This window comes from Eptatretus burgeri, chromosome 10, assembly GCF_056783735.1.
Source record: "Eptatretus burgeri isolate ZD-2024b chromosome 10, Ebu_testis_v1, whole genome shotgun sequence".
Lineage (NCBI taxonomy): Eukaryota > Metazoa > Chordata > Myxini > Myxiniformes > Myxinidae > Eptatretus > Eptatretus burgeri.
The window spans coordinates 42,189,463-42,208,547 of NC_140970.1; the positions used below are offsets into that span (position 1 = coordinate 42,189,463).

The 19,085-nt window shown below is 45.1% G+C and overlaps 2 protein-coding genes across 8 annotated transcripts in view; one reads left to right on the forward strand and one right to left on the reverse strand.

The window, feature by feature from the left end:
• The window catches only part of LOC147018401 (solute carrier family 23 member 1-like), a 203,798-nt gene that overhangs the window by 156,986 nt on the left and 27,727 nt on the right, over positions 1 to 19,085 (reverse strand). For 2 of the 5 annotated variants that reach the window (XM_085898009.1, XM_085898011.1), the window contains one exon: positions 11,877 to 11,930. The exons of 2 other annotated variants lie outside the window; for them this stretch is intronic. In XM_085898009.1, the coding sequence (XP_085754135.1) occupies positions 11,877 to 11,930 (54 nt within the window). Of the gene's footprint in view, positions 1 to 4,174; positions 4,229 to 11,876; positions 11,931 to 19,085 lie in introns of all 5 variants that reach the window. One more of the 5 variants, XM_085898008.1, reaches the window with a different exon arrangement.
• Positions 246 to 15,842, forward strand: LOC147018404 (52 kDa repressor of the inhibitor of the protein kinase-like). 3 transcript variants are annotated; one of them, XM_085898020.1, is made up of 6 exons: positions 246 to 523; positions 830 to 959; positions 2,089 to 2,167; positions 4,592 to 8,233; positions 8,535 to 8,664; positions 12,295 to 15,842. In XM_085898020.1, the coding sequence occupies exon 6, from the start codon at positions 13,152 to 13,154 to the stop codon at positions 14,622 to 14,624; it is 1,473 nt and encodes a 490-aa protein (XP_085754146.1). In that variant the 5' UTR covers positions 246 to 523; positions 830 to 959; positions 2,089 to 2,167; positions 4,592 to 8,233; positions 8,535 to 8,664; positions 12,295 to 13,151; the 3' UTR covers positions 14,625 to 15,842. The 3 variants fall into 3 exon arrangements, 2 of the variants coding, with proteins under 2 accessions (XP_085754146.1, XP_085754145.1); XR_015062372.1 differs by lacking the exons at positions 2,089 to 2,167; positions 12,295 to 15,842 and adding an exon at positions 9,794 to 9,870; XM_085898019.1 differs by lacking the exon at positions 2,089 to 2,167.

Sequence of the window (19,085 nt, forward strand, 5' to 3'; positions counted from 1 at the left end):
AATTAGTATTGTGTTTGCGCAAGCATGATGGGCTAAATGGCCTCCACCTGTGTTTGATTTCCTTGCATCCTTTTATCCCTTTTCTCACTCTGTCTTCCTCCCCTTCCTCACTCTGTCCTCCTCCTCCTCTTCCCCACTCTGCCCTTCTCCCCTTCCTCACTCTGCCCTCCTCCCCTTCTTCACTCTGCCGTCCTCAGCAAACTCAACAGGAATGGCTGCATCAAGAGCAGCTGAAGCTCCTCAAGAGGAAGAAAGAAGACGACAACAATGACGACATCCTGCCATCCTCTTCCTGCAATTCCCCAGTAGTTGTGTGATACTTCAGTCAACTGTCCACACTATCTGGTTCAGGAAGATACATTTCAAGCCCACGAAACCTTTGTCGCCCCTGTGTGAAGCAGGACCATCGCCGTAAAATACAAAACACACAGGAAATGGCACTCTGTGTTGAGGTGCGGCAGTGGTGGTCATGTTTATTCCTCGACCAGTCAAAGATCCCCGGGGGGTTAAGTATCACAGCAAGGTAAGCTTTTGCTGTATTTGCTCTCTCCCTTTCTTTTTCTTTCCTCCTGCCCGCTTCTCTCTCCTCTCCCCCTTGCCTCTCCCCCCCCACCCTCTACCCCCCATCCCCACCTTCTCTGTCTGCCCCCACTCTCTCACCCCTCCACTCGCTCCTCTCTCTCTCACCCTCTCTTCGTATTCTCATCAATGCAGTGACAATGGGTGGTATTTGCTTGTCATTTAATAAGTAACAGTTTGTCGTGTTTGAAAATGTATTCCTAATGACGTTAATATGATCTTCTGCCCCCCCCCCCACCGCCCAACACAGCATATCCCGTTCTGGAAGTGACAGTCTCCTGAAGAGCAAAGGTCAATTGGCGGTAGTATCTCAGGATGCCGGCAGCAAAAGAAACTGCAACCATGTCCGGGGGGCTTGAAGTTGCCTGCTGAATGACCAGGTTGGGAAAGAACTTAACGAGTTTAATGGGGAGGTCAGCAGTGTTGGAAATTCTTATTTGATCAGCAACATAGTGAACAAGGCAAGGCTCAGGCCAAAATTGCGGAGGTGACAGTGAGCGGGTACAAGGGGATTTGGGTAGGGCTTGATGCCAACATCAGATTCAAGTTAATTTTCAATTACCATTTCAATGTAGTCTCCAAGCCAAATTGTGGGACCACCAGCACAAGCGTGTAAAGACTGTTGTGCATGTTGAATGACGTGAGTGTTACACCCATGGATCAGAGGTGCGTCTCCATCATAAGTTTGTTCATTGTCAGAGATTATCACAAATTGCCAAGTGGCCCAAAAGCTGATATCATTGGAAATCCAGAATGGAGTTACATCTTGCACATCTCCATCCAAACGTTTTGCAGCCAGCCCAGGGATAGAGGCTCAGGCCTGGCAGTCAAACAAAACTGAAAATCATTTCAAACAGGAAACTTACTGTGAAAAAAATTTTAAAATTTTTTAAGACATGCCTTTGGCTTTGGTCCACAAAATTCCAGATTACCTTTTTAGGGTAAATATGATGGTGTAAAAGACTACTGCTGAAGAAAACGTTTTCCAGAACCTCTAAGATCTTTTTTAAGTTCAATATACAGAAATTATATGCATACTCGAACACAGTAAAACACAGATCACCTTTTTGATACTTTCAAAACTCGTCCCTTTTGCGGTGCTTTTACAAAATATGACGGCATTTTACGTCATTACGACCCATCATATTTTCTGCCCGTAGACCCCACCCATGTCCTTGTTTCTCAAGACAGCAAGCTGGCTTGGGGTAATGTGGTCTTTCAACTCTGGTTTTGTTTTGTGAACAAAAAGCTTTAGATTCACAGAAGACGTGTTTTGAAGTGCCACAAATGTCTTTTTGCACAATACTTGGCATCATCCTGTCAAAGAAATTCTCAATTCCTCCTGTCCACTTGAGTCATTTATTAAAACAAAAAAATACATATGCGAATCTGGGGTATTAAAGCGGAATTTCAATAAGCAACACAGTCTTCCTCCGATTCTGCAGTACGACATGGAGACTTTGAATTCTGATTAAGCATTCAGTGAGACTATGTCTGTTCATCCTCCAGACATACTGGTGCCACGACTGACATTTGAGGATTGAAGGGAGAGATTACTCACAGCTTTGTTGCAGCAGCAATCTTAGAGGTCAGCTTAATTTTGAAGGGCGAAGGAATATTTATGACCTGAAGGTTGATAAGCGTTCTGGTCATTGTTTTCACACTCATTCCATTTAAGCTCGACTCTTGTTTCCAAGCCAGACTTTCAGACACCAGTATATAATTATTTATACATGAGAATCCCTTAATAAACAAAAAATAAAATGATAGATGATTCTCTTACACTGAATAAAGATGAAAGATTATTTGGATGGCCAATTTGTTTTGGGGAACAAGGGTTGTTTTATGAAGCAGATTGGTTATCTTCCAATACAGAAAAGAGATACAAGGTCATTTAAAATGTAAATATGTTTTATTAAAATAGATGCATGTTCAAGCACATGGATGCATGAGAAATTTGCATCGACAACACCACGCACGATCGAGCGCGAGCTTAAAGATGGGCACACACTGGATAATATGTTGAACCCAGTATGTTTTGGGGTTGTGTATAACCTCTGTTTCAATTCAGTCCAGTTGGCATAGATTGGTTGATTTTGCAAAGAACTCGCCTCCACCTGAACCCTCCCACATCTGAGCTTCACCTCTACCTTTATCCAGGGCATGTTATGTTGCTCCCATCAGTGAGCAGAAACAGAGGGTTAGCAGGTTGGCCTGCAGGTACACACATTTGCCTCTATGCTGTCTAGCCTGGGATTGAATCTTGGCCCAGGGATAAACTGTTGGCCTGATGTTTCACAGGCTGGTTGAGGCATTGTTGTGTGTGCTGTCCCTCAGGTAACTGGTGTTCATCTGCTGACATGAGTTGATAGATGTTAAATATCCCACGGTATCCTTCACAAAGAGTCGGAGAGCTATTGCCAGTACCTGAAACAAATTACAAATACATGCCCTAACTTTAGTCGAACATTAGGCCTGGCCAGCTGGTTTATGAAAAAGTTGGACCAAACTTGTCCTGACTGACCCCACAATAACATGGGAATAATTGTGGCCATCAAAAGAAGAAGTGAGTGGAAATGGGCAAATATTTCATGTTGGCATCTCCCGCCATGAGGCCAAATGTCATCTCCTACAACGAATAGTAACGACAACTTGTACTTAGAAGCCATTTTGTATCCATTAAGCGCAGCGATCCGAACCTGTGCCCTTTGGACGTGAAGGGGAATGTGTCCGTTTTCTCATCAAGTTGTCTCTGTGCCCAAAAGTAACATTATATTTCTTTATGTTTTTCTTTGTTTTTCCAACGAGTCACATTTAGCAGACAATCAGACAGGATTGATTTAGCCTTCAAACATGTCACAGAAACTCAGCAAAATGAAGTATAATATATGAGTAAAGGTTCACACTGATTGCCTGATACGAGATGGGCAGAGCGAGTGAGTGGAAGAAACATAAAGGGAGTGACATTATGCAGAAATATGAAAGAAGTGGAAGAAGGAAAGTGAAAGGCAGAAATGGAGGCACACCATCCATGTGAGATGTAGATGCCATCAAAAGTAAATTATTAGAAAAGATAACAATTGTGAATGAAAAAAGAAAAGAGCTCGAGAAGATTGATTGATCGATTGTGTGCTCTGCCTAAAGACAGGTCCTTGGCTGCTTGGCATGGGTGACACTGGGTGGTTTGCCATTGCCTTCCCAGCAGTTGGTCAGGACAGGAATTTGACCAGAATGCAGATGATAACTCTCTTCTCTTGGCGAAGGACACCATGGGATCCTGAACATCCACCAACTAATGATAGTAGACAAGACACCCGGCTTGACGTCCATTCAAGGGGACGGCACAATCATTGACGAATCGCCCGACCTCTAAAACACCGGGATGACAGTTTGTAGTTGGGTGGGGATTCAAACCTGGCTAAACAGGTAAGAGACGAATGTGTGTATTTCTTGTCCATCCTGCCAGCTCCCTTTAAAATAACATCTGGACAAAGAAACTTTTTCTTTGTGATCAAACGGAACAGGAAAGAAGAAATTTTAAAAGAACAAAGAAGAAATAAAATGAAAATGGGTCATAAGTGAATGTCTCACTTACCATGTCATGGACCATGACCTGTTGTTGACCAATGTTAACAGCAACCATGGGCGTCTGCAGAAAAAATGCAGGGGGGGGGCAATGTTATCCTGAGATCGCCGTGTGAAGTGTGAAGACATCTTTTTGCTAAGATTACTGTAAATAACAGAACAAAATGTTCACAATTCTTCAGGTAGAAGACACACGATTGATCGAATGTCATGATATTTGGCGTGGAACATAGTGTTTTTTCGTTTATTCCTTCTGTGTTGCGCCTATTTATTTAATTCAGTAACAAAACTCATGCTAATTTTCTATGTTGGATTTTATACAAAATAATCAAACCAAATGCTCTTGATCTGATTGTTATAGAGTTTGGGGAAGACCAGTGTATTAAATTTGTATTGTTATGTTAACCTCATTTTTCTTATTTTTCAGGAATGTGAAATGGATTTCAGGAGGTTCTTTAAAAAACGTAAGTCTGATGACTCTGAGAACAATCAAGACACCCCGGGTACATCGGAGACGCATGTTGAACCAGCAGAGCAGCGCAGAGGGGGACATCACGAGCAGTTACTCACAGCAACCAATCAGATGCCACCCCAAACACCAATTTGGATCATACGTCAAAACCACAGAACATTTGACCAATAATCGAAGATATGACCTCCTGATGAGCACATACGTCCCACCAACTGATTACAGCTATCAGAACGATTCACAGGGCTCCCGCTGTTTCCGCCACACGTGGATAAACCAATATTATCCATGGCTGGCCTACTCAAGTCACTTGAAAGGTGCTCTGTGCAAATACTGTGTGCTGTTCCCTCAACCAGTGCACCGAGGTCTAATGGGTGCGTTCATCGTGACTACTTTTGTTAAATACAAAGACTTCAATGAGTGTGCGAGGAAGCACATGCTTTCCTCCTGGCACAAAGGTGCACTGCAAGATGCCAACAATTTCCTCACCACCGTGCAAAGGCCAGAGTTGACCATCGTGAGCCAGATGGACCGAGCAGTCAACAAAGCAGTCACTCAAAACCGAGAGAAACTGTTCCCCACACTATCTAGCATTCTGTTCTGCTGCAGCCATGACAATGCATTGAGGGGGAAGGAGAGTACATCGGGGAACCTCTGTGACCTACTGCGATTCAGGATAGAAGCAGGGGACACGGTCCTGAAGGATCACATGGAGGGCGCAAGCAAAAATGCGAGATACACATCAGTTTGTGTACAGAACGAGCTGATAGTTCTCTCTGAAGAAGTAGCAAGAGACAATATTGTGAAACCTGCAAATGAATCAAATGGATTCTCTATCATTGCAGATGAAACTGCTGACATATCTATCAGGCACCGAGCAACTGTCCATTGGAGTACGATTTGTTGCGCTGCAGGAACAACGGAATGACTCGTCCACCATACGTGAGGAATTCCTTGGAATCATTCCACTGGAGAGGGTGGATGCTGCAACAATTGCAGATACTATCATTGACCAAGCAAAAAAATTTGGTCTTAACCTCGACAAGCTCCACGGCCAAGGCAACGATGGATGCTCAACCATGGCAGGAAAAGACAATGGTGTACAGGCCCGTATCAGGAACACCTATCAAAAAGCTGTCTTCGTGCACTGCTCTTCACATCGACTGAATTTGGTGGATCATGATCTGAATTCTGTCGCAGATGTTAGGAATACGACTGGAACTGTGAAATCTATCATTAAATTCTTCTGTGACAGTCCCAAGCGCAGGAGACTGGTTCCAAATATACCTTTGTTGTGTGAAACCAGATGGAGCGCAAAGTACAAAAGCATCCGCATCTTTTCAGAAAACATTTGTGATATCTATGCACAACTGGAGCAACTGGAGGCAAATCAGCATGAGTCACAGAGTACGTGTCAGACGGCGTATCAGCTGAGGTGTGCTGCAGGAACCACAGTGTTCCTCACCTGTCTGAAGATCATTGCGAAGTACTCAGCGATGTTGGAGCCAGTGACCCAACAGCTGCAGGCAGTCGACATGGACATGATGGGAGTCCGAGATCACATCGACCTGTTGATGAAGGCTTTCCGAGCTCACCAGGATGGTGCAGACCGTGTGTTCTCAGAAGATGTCATCCCTGAGGTGAAAACCTTGGCAGAAGAACTTGGCATAGACTTGACGATGCCTCGGCGATGCGTACGCCAGGTCCACCGGCCGAATGTAGGAGGCTCCGTTGAGGAGTACTATCGCCGCACCATCTATGTCCCGTACATTGATTCCTTGATCCAGTCTCTGGAAAGTCGCTTTGGTGAAAGTAACACGCCATATTTTCACATTTTCGCACTACATCCGAGAGAAATGCAGCAAACAGAAAGAGATGAATTCAAGCACATCGTTTCATCTGTCAAGGAAATGTATGGAATTGTCAACCTTGTAGAAGAAGCTCTAGCGTGGTATGACCTGCAGAAGCATAAGCCACTGGATGACAACTCTCTGGGTATGATCGAGCTGGTGAAGCAGACCACTCTGTTCCCTGCTGTGAGCAAGGCTATCCTCATCGCACTGACTCTGCCTACAACACCATGTAAAGTGGAAAGGTCCTTCAGAACACTGCGCAGGGTGAAGACCTGGTTAAGATCAACGATGAGTGATAAACGTCTGTCCGGCCTCTGCATGCTAAGTGTCCACCGCGACAAAGTGAACAGCCAGAAGACCGAGCTAATGAACAGGGTCATTGACAATTTCGGAAGAGATCCCCGACAGCTCCAATTCCTGTTCCAAGAGTAGTAACCTGCTCTAACTGAATGAACTGTTGAGAAATGTTGATGTTATTTTATTCATTTTGTATTTTCCATGTAATTTTTACATATTTTAGATTTTCTGGGGGAGGGGGAAATGCCCCCCCCCTTTGCCCCTCCCTGCGGACACCCATGACGGCAACACTGACTAATTTGATAATTCATAAAAATAACATCTACGTTACAGACACAAAAGTGATGTGTTTACTTATAATCAACTTTGTTGGGATGTTCCTGATATGTGGTAAATTATAATCTAGAGATGTTTCCATGATTATCTCTGCTCCCAATGATGGACGGAGGTTGTGTTTTCACCCATGTCTGTTTGTCTGTCTTTGAGCAGGATATCTCAAAAGTTGTTGACGGATTTGGCTGAAACTTGGTGGACAGGTTGGGACTGTGACAAAGACTAATTGATATGATTTTGGTGAAGATCCTAATCCAGATAAGGCAGTTTATTTAAAAATTCTAAGGGGTTCTTAACCTTTGAGAGATGGGGCCAAAAACGATGTAAAGCATGAAATTTTAAAAAGTGGTGGACAAATTATGACAAGTTTGAGCATTGATGGGTGATTGTGTGCACGTGTTCTGAGTGCTGTTAGTGGGGGGTCTTGTCAAGAAGTGTTGTGTGGTTGATGTTGTATGTTTTTTGTAACCAAGCCCATGCCCCCTCCCCTGAGGGGAAGAAGAAGAAGAAGAAGAAGAAGTAGAAGAAGAAGAGAAAAAAAAAACTTCTTGTGTAGATAAATTAGTATTGTGTTTGCGCAAGCATGATGGGCTAAATGGCCTCCACCTGTGTTTGATTTCCTTGCATCCTTTTATCCCTTTTCTCACTCTGTCTTCCTCCCCTTCCTCACTCTGTCTTCCTCCCCTTCCTCACTCTGTCTTCATCCCCTTCCTCACTCTGTCCTTCTCCCCTTCCTCACTCTGCCCTCCTCCCCTTCCTCACTCTGCCGTCCTCAGCAAACTCAACAGGAATGGCTGCATCAAGAGCAGCTGAAGCTCCTCAAGAGGAAAAAAGAAGACGAGAAGCAAGAAGACGACAACAATGACGACATCCTGCCATCCTCTTCCTGCAATTCCCCAGTAGTTGTGTGATACTTCAGTCAACTGTCCACACTATCTGGTTCAGGAAGATACATTTCAAGCCCACGAAACCTTTGTCGCCCCTGTGTGAAGCAGGACCATCGCCGTAAAATACAAAACACACAGGAAATGGCACTCTGTGTTGAGGTGCGGCGGTGGTGGTCATGTTTATCCCTCGACCAGTCAAAGATCCCCGGGGGGTTAAGTATCACAGGAAGGTAAGCTTTTGCTGTATTTGCTCTCTCCCTTTCTTTTTCTTTCCTCCTGCCCGCTTCTCTCTCCTCTCCCCCCCCACCCTCTACCCACCATCCCCACCTTCTCTGTCTGCCCCTACTCTCTCACCCCTCCACTCCCTCCTCTCTCACCCTCTCTTCGTATTCTCATCAATGCAGTGACAATGGGTGGTATTTGCTTGTCATTTAATAAGTAACAGTTTGTCGTGTTTGAAAATGTATTCCTAATGACGTTAATATGATCTTCTACATACCCCACCTGCCCCCCCCCCACCGCCCAACACAGCATATCCCGTTCTGGAAGTGACAGTCTCCTGAAGAGCAAAGGTCAATTGGCGGTAGTATCTAAGGATGCCGGCAGCAAAAGAAACTGCAACCATGTCCGGGGGGCTTGAAGTTGCCTGCTGAATGACCAGGTTGGGAAAGAACTTAACGAGTTTAATGGGGAGGTCAGCAGTGTTGGAAATTCTTATCTGATCAGCAACATAGTGAACAAGGCAAGGCTCAGGCCAAAATTGCGGAGGTGACAGTGAGCGGGTACAAGGGGATTTGGGTAGGGCTTGATGCCAACATCAGATTCAAGTTAATTTTCAATTACCATTTCAATGTAGTCTCCAAGCCAAATTGTGGGACCACCAGCACAAGCGTGTAAAGACTGTTGTGCATGTTGAATGACGTGAGTGTTACACCCATGGATCAGAGGTGCGTCTCCATCATAAGTTTGTTCATTGTCAGAGATTAGCACAAATTGCCAAGTGGCCCAAAAGCTGATATCATTGGAAATCCAGAATGGAGTTACATCTTGCACATCTCCATCCAAACGTTTTGCAGCCAGCCCAGGGATAGAGGCTCAGGCCTGGCAGTCAAACAAAACTGAAAATCATTTCAAACAGGAAACTTACTGTGAAAAAAGTTTTTTTTTTTTTTAAGACATGCCTTTGGCTTTGGTCCACAAAATTCCAGATTACCTTTTTAGGGTAAATATGATGGTGTAAAAGACTACTGCTGAAGAAAACGTTTTCCAGAACCTCTAAGATCTTTTTTAAGTTCAATATACAGAAATTATATGCATACTCGAACACAGTAAAACACAGATCACCTTTTTGATACTTTCAAAACTCGTCCCTTTTGCGGTGCTTTTACAAAATATGACGGCATTTTACGTCATTACGACCCATCATATTTTCTGCCCGTAGACCCCACCCATGTCCTTGTTTCTCAAGACAGCAAGCTGGCTTGGGGTAATGTGGTCTTTCAACTCTGGTTTTGTTTTGTGAATAAAAAGCTTTAGATTCACAGAAGACGTGTTTTGAAGTGCCACAAATGTCTTTTTGCACAATACTTGGCATCATCCTGTCAAAGAAATTCTCAATTCCTCATGTCCACTTGAGTCATTTATTAAAACAAAAAAATACATATGCGAATACGGAGAATTAAAGCGGAATTTCAATAAGCAACACAGTCTTCCTCCGATTCTGCAGTACTACATGGAGACTTTGAATTCTGATTAAGTATTCAGTGAGACTATGTCTGTTCATCCTCCAGACATACTGGTGCCACGACTGACATTTGAGGATTGAAGGGAGAGATTACTCACAGCTTTGCAGCAGCAATCTTAGAGGTCAGCTTAATTTTGAAGGGCGAAGGAATATTTATGACCTGAAGGTTGATAAGCGTTCTGGTCATTGTTTTCACACTCATTCCATTTAAGCTCGACTCTTGTTTCCAAGCCAGACTTTCAGACACCAGTATATAATTATTTATACATGAGAATCCCTTAATAAACAAAAAATAAAATGATAGATGATTCTCTTACACTGAATAAAGATGAAAGATTATTTGGATGGCCAATTTGTTTTGGGGAACAAGGGTTGTTTTATGAAGCAGATTGGTTATCTTCCAATACAGAAAAGAGATACAAGGTCATTTAAAATGTAAATATGTATTATTAAAATAGATGCATGTTCAAGCACATGGATGCATGAGAAATTTGCATCGACAACACCACGCACGATCGAGCGCTAGCTTAAAGATGGGCATTCACTGGATAATATGTTGAACCCAGTATGTTTTGGGGTTGTGTATAACCTCTGTTTCAATTCAGTCCAGTTGGCATAGATTGGTTGATTTTGCAAAGAACTCGCCTCCACCTGAACCCTCCCACATCTGAGCTTCACCTCTACCTTTATCCAGGGCATGTTATGTTGCTCCCATCAGTGAGCAGAAACAGAGGGTTAGCAGGTTGGCCTGCAGGTACACACATTTGCCTCTATGCTGTCTAGCCTGCGATTGAATCTTGGCCCAGGGATAAACTGTTGGCCTGATGTTTCACAGGCTGGTTGAGGCATTGTTGTGTGTGCTGTCCCTCAGGTAACTGGTGTTCATCTGCTGACATGAGTTGATAGATGTTAAATATCCCACGGTATCCTTCACAAAGAGTCGGAGAGCTATTGCCAGTACCTGAAACAAATTACAAATACATGCCCTAACTTTAGTCGAACATTAGGCCTGGCCAGCTGGTTTATGAAAAAGTTGGACCAAACTTGTCCTGACTGACCCCACAATAACATGGGAATAATTGTGGCCATCAAAAGAAGAAGTGAGTGGAAATGGGCAAATATTTCATGTTGGCATCTCCCGCCATGAGGCCAAATGTCATCTCCTACAACGAATAGTAGCGACAACTTTCACTTAAAAGCTATTTTGTATCCATTAAGCGCAGCGATCCGAACCTGTGCCCTTTGGACATGAAGGGGAATGTGTCCGTTTTCTCATCAAGTTGTCTCTGTGCCCAAAAGTAACATTATATTTCTTTATGTTTTTCTTTGTTTTTCCAACGAGTCACATTTAGCAGACAATCAGACAGGATTGATTTAACCTTCAAACATGTCACAGAAACTCAGCAAAATGAAGTATAATGTGTGAGTAAAGGTTCACACTGATTGCCTGATACGAGATGGGCAGAGCGAGTGAGTAGAAGAAACATAAAGGGAGTGACATTATGCAGAAATATGAAAGAAGTGGAAGAAGGAAAGTGAAAGGCAGAAATGGAGGCACACCATCCATGTGAGATGTAGATGCCATCAAAAGTAAATTATTAGAAAAGATAACAATTGTGAATGAAAAAAGAAAAGAGCTCGAGAAGATTGATTGATCGATTGTGTGCTCTGCCTAAAGACAGGTCCTTGGCTGCTTGGCATGGGTGACACTGGGTGGTTTGCCATTGCCTTCCCAGCAGTTGGTCAGGACAGGAATTTGACCAGAATGCAGATGATAACTCTCTTCTCTTGGCGAAGGACACCATGGGATCCTGAACATCCACCAACTAATGATAGTAGACAAGACACCCGGCTTGACGTCCATTCAAGGGGACGGCACAATCATTGACGAATCGCCCGACCTCTAAAACACCGGGATGACAGTTTGTAGTTGGGTGGGGATTCAAACCTGGCTAAACAGGTAAGAGACGAATGTGTGTATTTCTTGGCCATCCTGCCAGCTCCCTTTAAAATAACATCTGGACAAAGAAACTTTTTCTTTGTGATCAAACGGAACAGGAAAGAAGAAATTTTAAAAGAACAAAGAAGAAATAAAATGAAAATGGGTCATAAGTGAATGTCTCACTTACCATGTCATGGACCATGACCTGTTGTTGACCAATGTTAACGGCAACCATGGGCGTCTGCAGAAAAAATGCAGGGGGGGGGCAATGTTATCCTGAGATCGCCGTGTGAAGTGTGAAGACATCTTTTTGCTAAGATTACTGTAAAGAACAGAACAAAATGTTCACAATTCTTCAGGTAGAAGACACACGATTGATCGAATGTCATGATATTTGGCGTGGAACATAGTGTTTTTTCGTTTATTCCTTCTGTGTTGCGCCTATTTATTTTATTTCAGTAACAAAACTCATGCTAATTTTCTACGTTGGATTTTATACAAAATAATCAAACTAAATGCTCTTGATCTGATTGTTATAGAGTTTGGGGAAGACCAGTGTATTAAATTTGTATTGTTATGTTAACCTCATTTTTCTTATTTTTCAGGAATGTGAAATGGATTTCAGGAGGTTCTTTAAAAAACGTAAGTCTGATGACTCTGAGAACAATCAAGACACCCCGGGTACATCGGAGACGCATGTTGAACCAGCAGAGCAGCGCAGAGGGGGACATCACGAGCAGTTACTCACAGCAACCAATCAGATGCCACCCCAAACACCAATTTGGATCATACGTCAAAACCACAGAACATTTGACCAATAATCGAAGATATGACCTCCTGATGAGCACATACGTCCAACCAACTGATTACAGCTATCAGAACGATTCACAGGGCTCCCGCTGTTTCCGCCACACGTGGATAAACCAATATTCTCCATGGCTGGCCTACTCAAGTCACTTGAAAGGTGCTCTGTGCAAATACTGTGTGCTGTTCCCTCAACCAGTGCACCGAGGTCTAATGGGTGCGTTCATCGTGCCAACTTTTGTTAAATACAAAGACTTCAATGAGTGTGCGAGGAAGCACATGCTTTCCTCCTGGCACAAAGGTGCACTGCAAGATGCCAACAATTTCCTCACCACTGTGCAAAGGCCAGAGTTGACCATCGTGAGCCAGATGGACCGAGCAGTCAACAAAGCAGTCACTCAAAACCGAGAGAAACTGTTCCCCACACTATCTAGCATTCTGTTCTGCTGCAGCCATGACATTGCATTGAGGGGGAAGGAGAGTACATCGGGGAACCTCTGTGACCTACTGCGATTCAGGATAGAAGCAGGGGACACGGTCCTGAAGGATCACATGGAGGGCGCAAGCAAAAATGCGAGATACACATCAGTTTGTGTACAGAACGAGCTGATAGTTCTCTCTGAAGAAGTAGTAAGAGACAATATTGTAAAACCTGCAAATGAATCAAATGGATTCTCTATCATTGCAGATGAAACTGCTGACATATCTATCAGGCACCGAGCAACTGTCCATTGGAGTACGATTTGTTGCGCTGCAGGAACAACGGAATGACTCGTCCACCATACGTGAGGAATTCCTTGGAATCATTCCACTGGAGAGGGTGGACGCTGCAACAATTGCAGATACTATCATTGACCAAGCAAAAAAATTTGGTCTTAACCTCGACAAGCTCCACGGCCAAGGCTACGATGGATGCTCAACCATGGCAGGAAAAGACAATGGTGTACAGGCCCGTATCAGGAACACCTATCCCAAAGCTGTTTTCGTGCACTGCTCTTCACATCGACTGAATTTGGTGGATTATGATCTGAATTCTGTCGCAGATGTTAGGAATACGACTGGAACTGTGAAATCTATCATTAAATTCTTCCGTGACAGTCCCAAGCGCAGGAGACTGGTTCCAAATATACCTTTGTTGTGTGAAACCAGATGTAGCGCAAAGTACAAAAGCATCCGCATCTTTTCAGAGAACTTTTGTGATATCTATGCACAACTGGAGCAACTGGAGGAAAACCAGCATGAGTCACAGAGTACGTGTCAGACGGCGTATCAGCTGAGGTGTGCTGCAGGAACCACAGTGTTCCTCACCTGTCTGAAGATCATTGCGAAGTACTCAGCGATGTTGGAGCCAGTGACCCAACAGCTGCAGGCAGTCGACATGGACATGATGGGAGTCCGAGATCACATCGACCTGTTGATGAAGGCTTTCCGAGCTCACCAGGATGGTGCAGACCGTGTGTTCTCAGAAGATGTCATCCCTGAGGTGAAAACCTTGGCAGAAGAACTTGGCATAGACTTGACGATGCCTCGGCGATGCGTACGCCAGGTCCACCGGCCGAATGTAGGAGGCTCCGTTGAGGAGTACTATCGCCGCACCATCTATGTCCCGTACATTGATTCCTTGATCCAGTCTCTGGAAAGTCGCTTTGGTGAAAGTAACACGCCATATTTTCACATTTTCGCACTACATCCGAGAGATATGCAGCAAACAGAAAGAGATGAATTCAAGCACATCGTTTCATCTGTCAAGGAAATGTATGGCATTGACAACCTTGTAGAAGAAGCTCTAGCGTGGTATGACGTGCAGAAGCATAAGCCACTGGATGACAACTCTCTGGGTATGATCGAGCTGGTGAAGCAGACCACTCTGTTCCCTGCTGTGAGCAAGGCTATCCTCATCGCACTGACTCTGCCTACAACACCATGTAAAGTGGAAAGGTCCTTCAGAACACTGCGCAGGGTGAAGACCTGGTTAAGATCAACGATGAGTGATAAACGTCTGTCCGCCCTCTGCATGCTCAGTGTCCACCGCAACAAAGTGAACAGCCAGAAGACCGAGCTAATGAACAGGGTCATTGACAATTTCGGAAGAGATCCCCGACGGCTCCAATTCCTGTTCCAAGAGTATTAACCTGCTCTAACTGAATGAACTGTTGAGAAATGTTGATGTTATTTTATTCATTTTGTATTTTCCATGTAATTTTTTCAAATTTTAGATTTTCCGGGGGAGGGGGAAATGCCCCCCCCTTTGCCCCTCCCTGTGGACACCCATGACGGCAACACTGACTAATTTGATAATTCATAAAAATAACATCTACGTTACAGACACAAAAGTGATGTGTTTACTTATAATCAACTTTGTTGGGATGTTCCTGATATGTGGTAAATTATAATCTAGAGATGTTTCCATGATTATCTCTGCTCCCAATGATGGACGGAGGTTGTGTTTTCACCCATGTCTGTTTGTCTGTCTTTGAGCAGGATATCTCAAAAAGTTGTTGACGGATTTGGCTGAAACTTGGTGGACAGGTTGGGACTGTGACAAAGACTAATTGATATGATTTTGGTGAAGATCCTAATCCAGATAAGGCAGTTTATTTAAAAATTCTAAGGGGTTCTTAACCTTTGAGAGATGGGGCCAAAAACGATGTAAAGCATGAAATTTAAAAACGTTGTGGACAAATTATGACAAGCAGGTCAGCCTGGGCAGTGCTGTTGATTGATGACCTGAGGATCCCAAACTAATCAAGATGGTACTGGCTCTGCCAGGTGGGCAGTGGTTCAGGAGCGAGGTTCGGCTGGGTAGTTTGAAGGTCAGATTATTGGTGGGGAGGGGAGTAGTGGTGGTGGAGATTATGCAGAGAAGAGGGAAGTGTTGTGTGTGCAGAAGACCAGATGCAAAGGAGATGGGGCAAGGATATTGGTGGGAGGATACAAGCTGTTTCACTCAGGTGGGGATGGAAGGAGTGAGTAATGGCTCGGCCATTATAGTGTCGGAAGAGATCAGCAAGCAGGTGGTCAGAGAGGAAAGGTGGGAGGGACAGATAGTTATGGCATTGGTGGTGATCGAGGCAAATGTTGTGTACTATGTCGTTTTATGGGCCAGAGACGGGAAAGACTGGGGCGGCGAAGCAGGACTCCAGGGACACACTGGAGAGGATGATTGGAATGGTTGAGCTGGAGGTTGTTGTGCATTGCTGGGAACTTCAATGCACATGTGGGATTAGCAGAGCCAGGCAAAGAGAAATGTCTTGGTAAATTTGTCGGGGAACGAGGATCGAGAGGGTCGAGAGCCAGTGCCGGATTTACTTGCTTGTGGGCCTCAGGCCAAACCTTAATAGTGCTCCCCCCCCCCTAAAAATATTGTATATATATATATATATATATATATATATATATATATATATATCGGCTGTGGAAATTGACAGAACACCATAAAGGTCCCAAGATCAGTTAGGCCGATAAGTCCGTGTCCAGATAGATTTCCCCACTGTTGTTTAAAGGGCTGTGATCTTTGATTTAGCCGTTATTCTTTACTATCGTCATTTTGGACCAACCACGTCCACCACCAACATCTTTCTCAACAACCGCTTCAGACCAACCGTCTTCCACCACCACAACCACACCTGCCTCTCACCAAACCACGCCATCCTCACCACTTCGCCAGCAACCGTCAACATCTCCACTCCACAAACATCGCCTCACCTTCGTCTCCGAATCAACGCCATCTTTGCGCCAGCCGTGGCGAGTCCGCATCGAGCGGCGTTGCTGCAGGCCGACGCGGGACGTTTGCTCGTCGGATCAAGCTTGGTGATCTCGCGCACGTCCGCTTTCCGCGCAGAGGTCAGAGGTCGAGGATCGGAGGCCAAACCGCGTCTCACCAGTCCTATAAAAGGATGAGCAGAGCGCCAAGCTCGCGTTCGAGTTGGGTCGAGTCGAGTTGATCGGTCGGCCTGAGTCAGTCTGGAGAGTCAGTCTGGGCTCGTGGCGGAGTCGGGAGCTTGGAGCTTGCAGTCGGTGGAGAGTCCGGGCATCGCGAAGGAGATGCGAGCTGGAGGCGCGGCCTTGCCTGTTGTGTCGCGCGGAACCGCGCGTTCGTGTGGAGAGAGCCGGAGAGAGCTCGCCAGCCAGCGACAGGCGGTCCGAGATGATCGGGCTTCGGCGCAGTTCGAGCATCACTGAGGGACGGACGGGTTCTTACAGAGCATCAACTCTAAGAGAGCAAAGACCCGTTCGTTCCTCTCAAACGAGTTGCCGACTGAGACCGAATCACCCGGCCGCTTGGCAAGGCCCGAGCTCGACCGCGGCTACGCTAGCTGCCGTGGGGAAGGAGCATCGCGGGTCGCCCAAGCGCGTTCGTGTGGAGAGAGCCGGAGAGAGCTCGCCTGCCACACGGAAGGCCCGAGCTCGACCGCGGCTACGCTAGCTGCTGTGGGGACGAGACGTCGCGGGTCGCCCAAACCAGACACCTCGTTCGGTCTGCCAAGTCCCATGCCATAAAGACCCCCGAGGTCCAGTCCGACCCCATTGCCTTTGATGGGGTCTTTTTCCTGCTTTTCTTTCGAATGAATGTTGTGGCGCCGAGTCCCGTAAGTAAAACTGTGTAAGTGACTGTACATTAATAATTGCTTATAGACGGTTGTGGCGCTTTGTCTTGCCCACGTGCTGTGTCGCATCCATTGCTTGTTCTGTGTACGTGCATGTTGGTGTGTTTGAATGACTGCCTGATTGTTCCTGCACAAGTAGAGTAAATAAATGTGCTCGTTTAAATGTAAACCTGTTCGTTGCGTCCATGCCCCCATTGAAATGCCATCTTGTATTGCGGAATATTAGTTGGTTTTTAAAAAGCCGGTAAGGTGATCGGGTCCAACGGGACTGCGCGATATTACCCCGCTCGGTTATCCCAAAAGGAAGCGGGCTGCTTAAGCGGCTCGTTTCCAAGCGGTCCCGTTGAGGTACAACCTCTCGGTAACCTTCCCGCGTGAATTATTAGGTAAATCGAAGATTTGGCGATCGGACCCTGTAGCGCGGGTAGGGTACGGACAAGGTTGTGGTGGGATTGAAAACCCATCCGTGACTGGTTTCTGACGCCATTGCAGAAAGTCACGACTGGATTGTCCGTTCGGTGGGCGAACCGGCTGCTATTGGTGAAACGCGGTCGTTCGCACGCCGGGCGGGCGGGAATACTACAACAATATCGTAATATTGCAATGTTAAAAAAAAATTACAACCTAATGTAACACATCAATAATTTTTAATCAAAGTAGTTCCATATCAAGTACATCAAAGTAAATCAAGTTCCATATCATGTACATCTTACACATAGGAATAATGGAAAAATACAATGAAACTGAAGCATAATAAATTTTGCAAGCACAACGATGTGAAGTTCAAAATGACATTTTCCTGCTTTTTTCTATGGCAAATTTGTCAATGATACTGTTTATGTCAAGGGATTAATCTGTAAACATAAAGTAATAATAAATTGGTTCAAGTCTAGTATAAGAGATTCCAATATCACAAAACAAGAACAAAAACACAAGTAATGTCGCAATGAAGTCCACTAAATACACCACGTGATGTATATCATCTACAGATCGATGGTGGGAAACGGGCATTTAAAAATGTACTGGTATATTTTTCATTTTACTATAGGGCCTACGAGCCTACTCCTTGGCCGATCAGAGAACCCACAAGTCCCCGGTGGGCCCCCAGTTACTGGTGGGCCCGAGGCCAATGGCCTATGTTGCCTATTGGAAAATCCGGCCCTGTCGAGATCTGCTGGTGAGGCATGGGATGGCCATCGTTGGTTCATTCTTTCAAAAGTTTGGAAAGCCACAAGATTACCTGTAGGAGTCGACAGCATACAACAGAGTTGGATTTGGTGGGGGAAAGGAAGCGACAGTTGTGGAGGGTTAAGGATTGTAACGCAGTGGCAGGAGAGCACGTTACCACTCAGTGCAAGACTGTGGTGTTTGAGGTACAGATGAAGAAAATGAGTGAGGTTAAGAGCAGAGGTCGGAAGATTATTCGGTGAGGGAAGTGTGGGGGAAACGTCATTGAGTACAAGGAGAGGTTGAGGGCTAGGTATGAGCATCTTCGCAAAGAAGCGGAAGTCGTATGGAGAGGCATTTCGGGGAATTGCAGAAGTTTTGGTTGGAAGGATGTCAGGAAAGGATGCATCATCGATGGATAGAAACCAGGTATGGTGGATGGAGGAGGTAGGGAATGCAGTGGGTGAAAAGAAGGAGGTTTGTATGATGATAAAGAAGATCAAGGATATGGGGAGGCAGCCATATGTGGGGCTGCTGCACCTGTCTGGGAAGAAGAATAAAGCAGTAAGGAGAGCTGTGGATAAGGTGAGGAATGATATGGAAGAGGAGGTGTACAGCAAGTTGGAAGCGGATGGTGGAAGGAAGATGATGTATAAATTGGCCGGTGACAGGAATGAGGATGTTAAGGACATCGGGGGAGGTGATTAAGGATGGTGGCTGGAGGCCAGTGACAGAGGGGGCAGTATTGAAGGTGTGGGAAGAATACTTCAAAAAGCTGTTGAACGGGAAAGGAAGTTAATATTGATCTGGAGCCACCG

What these genes read in the sequence shown, in the direction of transcription:
- LOC147018404 (XM_085898020.1), top strand. Translation starts at nt 13,152, where the DNA reads ATGAATCAAATGGATTCTCTATCATTGCAGATGAAACTGCTGACATAT.